Raw genomic sequence first — 1,483 nt, 5'->3', positions numbered from 1 at the left:
ATTTTTATTTATTTTTTTTAGACTTTAGAAACTCAGAAGCTGATCAAATATCGGGTTAAATATCGATAGGGGGCCGATTATATCCTGCATCCCTAGTAAATACACTTAATTTAAGAAATCTTGACTTATTTCTAGACTGTTTTTCCAGTGAACTTATTTGTCCTTGGATGATTTTAGGAACGAATGGAGGAACAAGAAAAACAAGATAAAACGATTCGCAAGCTGAAAAAACAGCTTAAACTCTACATGAAAAAAGTGGAAGATCTGGAAGGTAATTTAATTCAATCAGGTTTGAACATAATAACTCAGTTTAAAAAAAAATATATATATATATTAATATGTAATTTCTCTGTTTACTTTAGCAGTTGCTCATCAGATGAACACCTCCTCTGTGACGAGCACCCCTGTCACACAGGTGCACATCACCCGCAAGGAGAAGGAGTTCCAGGGCATGTTGGAGTTCAAGGAGGCCGACGCGGGACGCCTGTTAAAGAACCTGGTCTTAGGTCTGTCAAAGCAGCACGTCTGCTTCATATGGAGGGATGAAGGATCCGTTCACTGAACTCTGATCTCCACAGACCTGAAGCCCCGTGGCGTGGCTGTCAGCTTCACTCCAGGGCTTCCTGCCTTCATCATCTTCATGTGCGTTCGCTATGCGGACAGCGTCAACGACGACAGGAGACTCAGCACTCTCCTCAACTCCACCATCAGCAGCATCAAAGGAGTCATCAAGGTGACGTCTATGATCGGCTGAACTCATGTTATGCTTTGTTGTTTTTTTAAGTTACACTGACTTCAATTGTTGCTGCAGAGAAAAGGAAACGATTTTGAAGTTGTCTGCTTCTGGTTGGCCAACGCGTGTCGGTTAATGCACTGTCTGAAGCAGTACAGTGGGGAGGAGGTGAGCATCAGCAGGGTGAAAGCCCCCTTCTCCCTCTACAGTTTCATGGTTCTTAACCAGCTCTGTATGTTGATGTAAACCATCTGTTCTGCAGGCGTTTACGGTGCACAACACTGCTAAGCAGAACAAGCAATGCCTGGCCAACTTTGAGCTGTCTGAGTACCATCAGCTGTTTGGTGACCTGGCCATCCAAATTTACCGTCAGCTCATCAAAAGCATGGAGAACATCCTGCTCCCCCTGATAGGTAAGAAGCAAATTTCAGTGTTATAGTCACAACATTTAATGTATTCATGTTCATTTAATGAGACTGAGTAGAACATAATGTGATGTGGAATGAAAAGGTGCAGTTTTTTACCTTTTTTTTTTTTAAAACAAAAAAATTTCAATTTGGTAATAATTTTTTTGTAATCACGGTTATTTTGAATCCCTGATTAAGATCCAGAGTCTGAAGCTACCTGATGAGCAAAAAGTCCATTTGTGTCTTAAAAGAATAGTCCGGTCAGCAAGGAATAATCAATGGATTATTATTTATATCTAAAACTAATACGTTCGTCATCATTTAATGAATATAGCATTAATCA

At 40.4% G+C, this 1,483-nt stretch overlaps 1 protein-coding gene across 1 annotated transcript in view; it reads left to right on the top strand.

The window, feature by feature from the left end:
• myo5a (myosin VA) overlaps window positions 1-1,483 on the top strand; it is a 43,977-nt gene that overhangs the window by 38,418 nt on the left and 4,076 nt on the right. The window contains exons 29-34 of the mRNA XM_015400526.1: window positions 178-271; window positions 363-506; window positions 579-733; window positions 812-901; window positions 996-1,146; window positions 1,339-1,345. Of these exons, the coding sequence (XP_015256012.1) occupies window positions 178-271; window positions 363-506; window positions 579-733; window positions 812-901; window positions 996-1,146; window positions 1,339-1,345 (641 nt within the window). The remainder of the gene's footprint in view (window positions 1-177; window positions 272-362; window positions 507-578; window positions 734-811; window positions 902-995; window positions 1,147-1,338; window positions 1,346-1,483) is intronic.

This window comes from Cyprinodon variegatus, unplaced genomic scaffold (genome assembly GCF_000732505.1).
Source record: "Cyprinodon variegatus isolate N-32 unplaced genomic scaffold, C_variegatus-1.0 Scaffold1115, whole genome shotgun sequence".
In the NCBI taxonomy this organism is placed as follows: Eukaryota; Metazoa; Chordata; class Actinopteri; order Cyprinodontiformes; family Cyprinodontidae; genus Cyprinodon; species Cyprinodon variegatus.
Note: the sequence above shows the minus strand (reverse complement) of the source record. Positions and strands in the feature narration are given on the sequence as shown.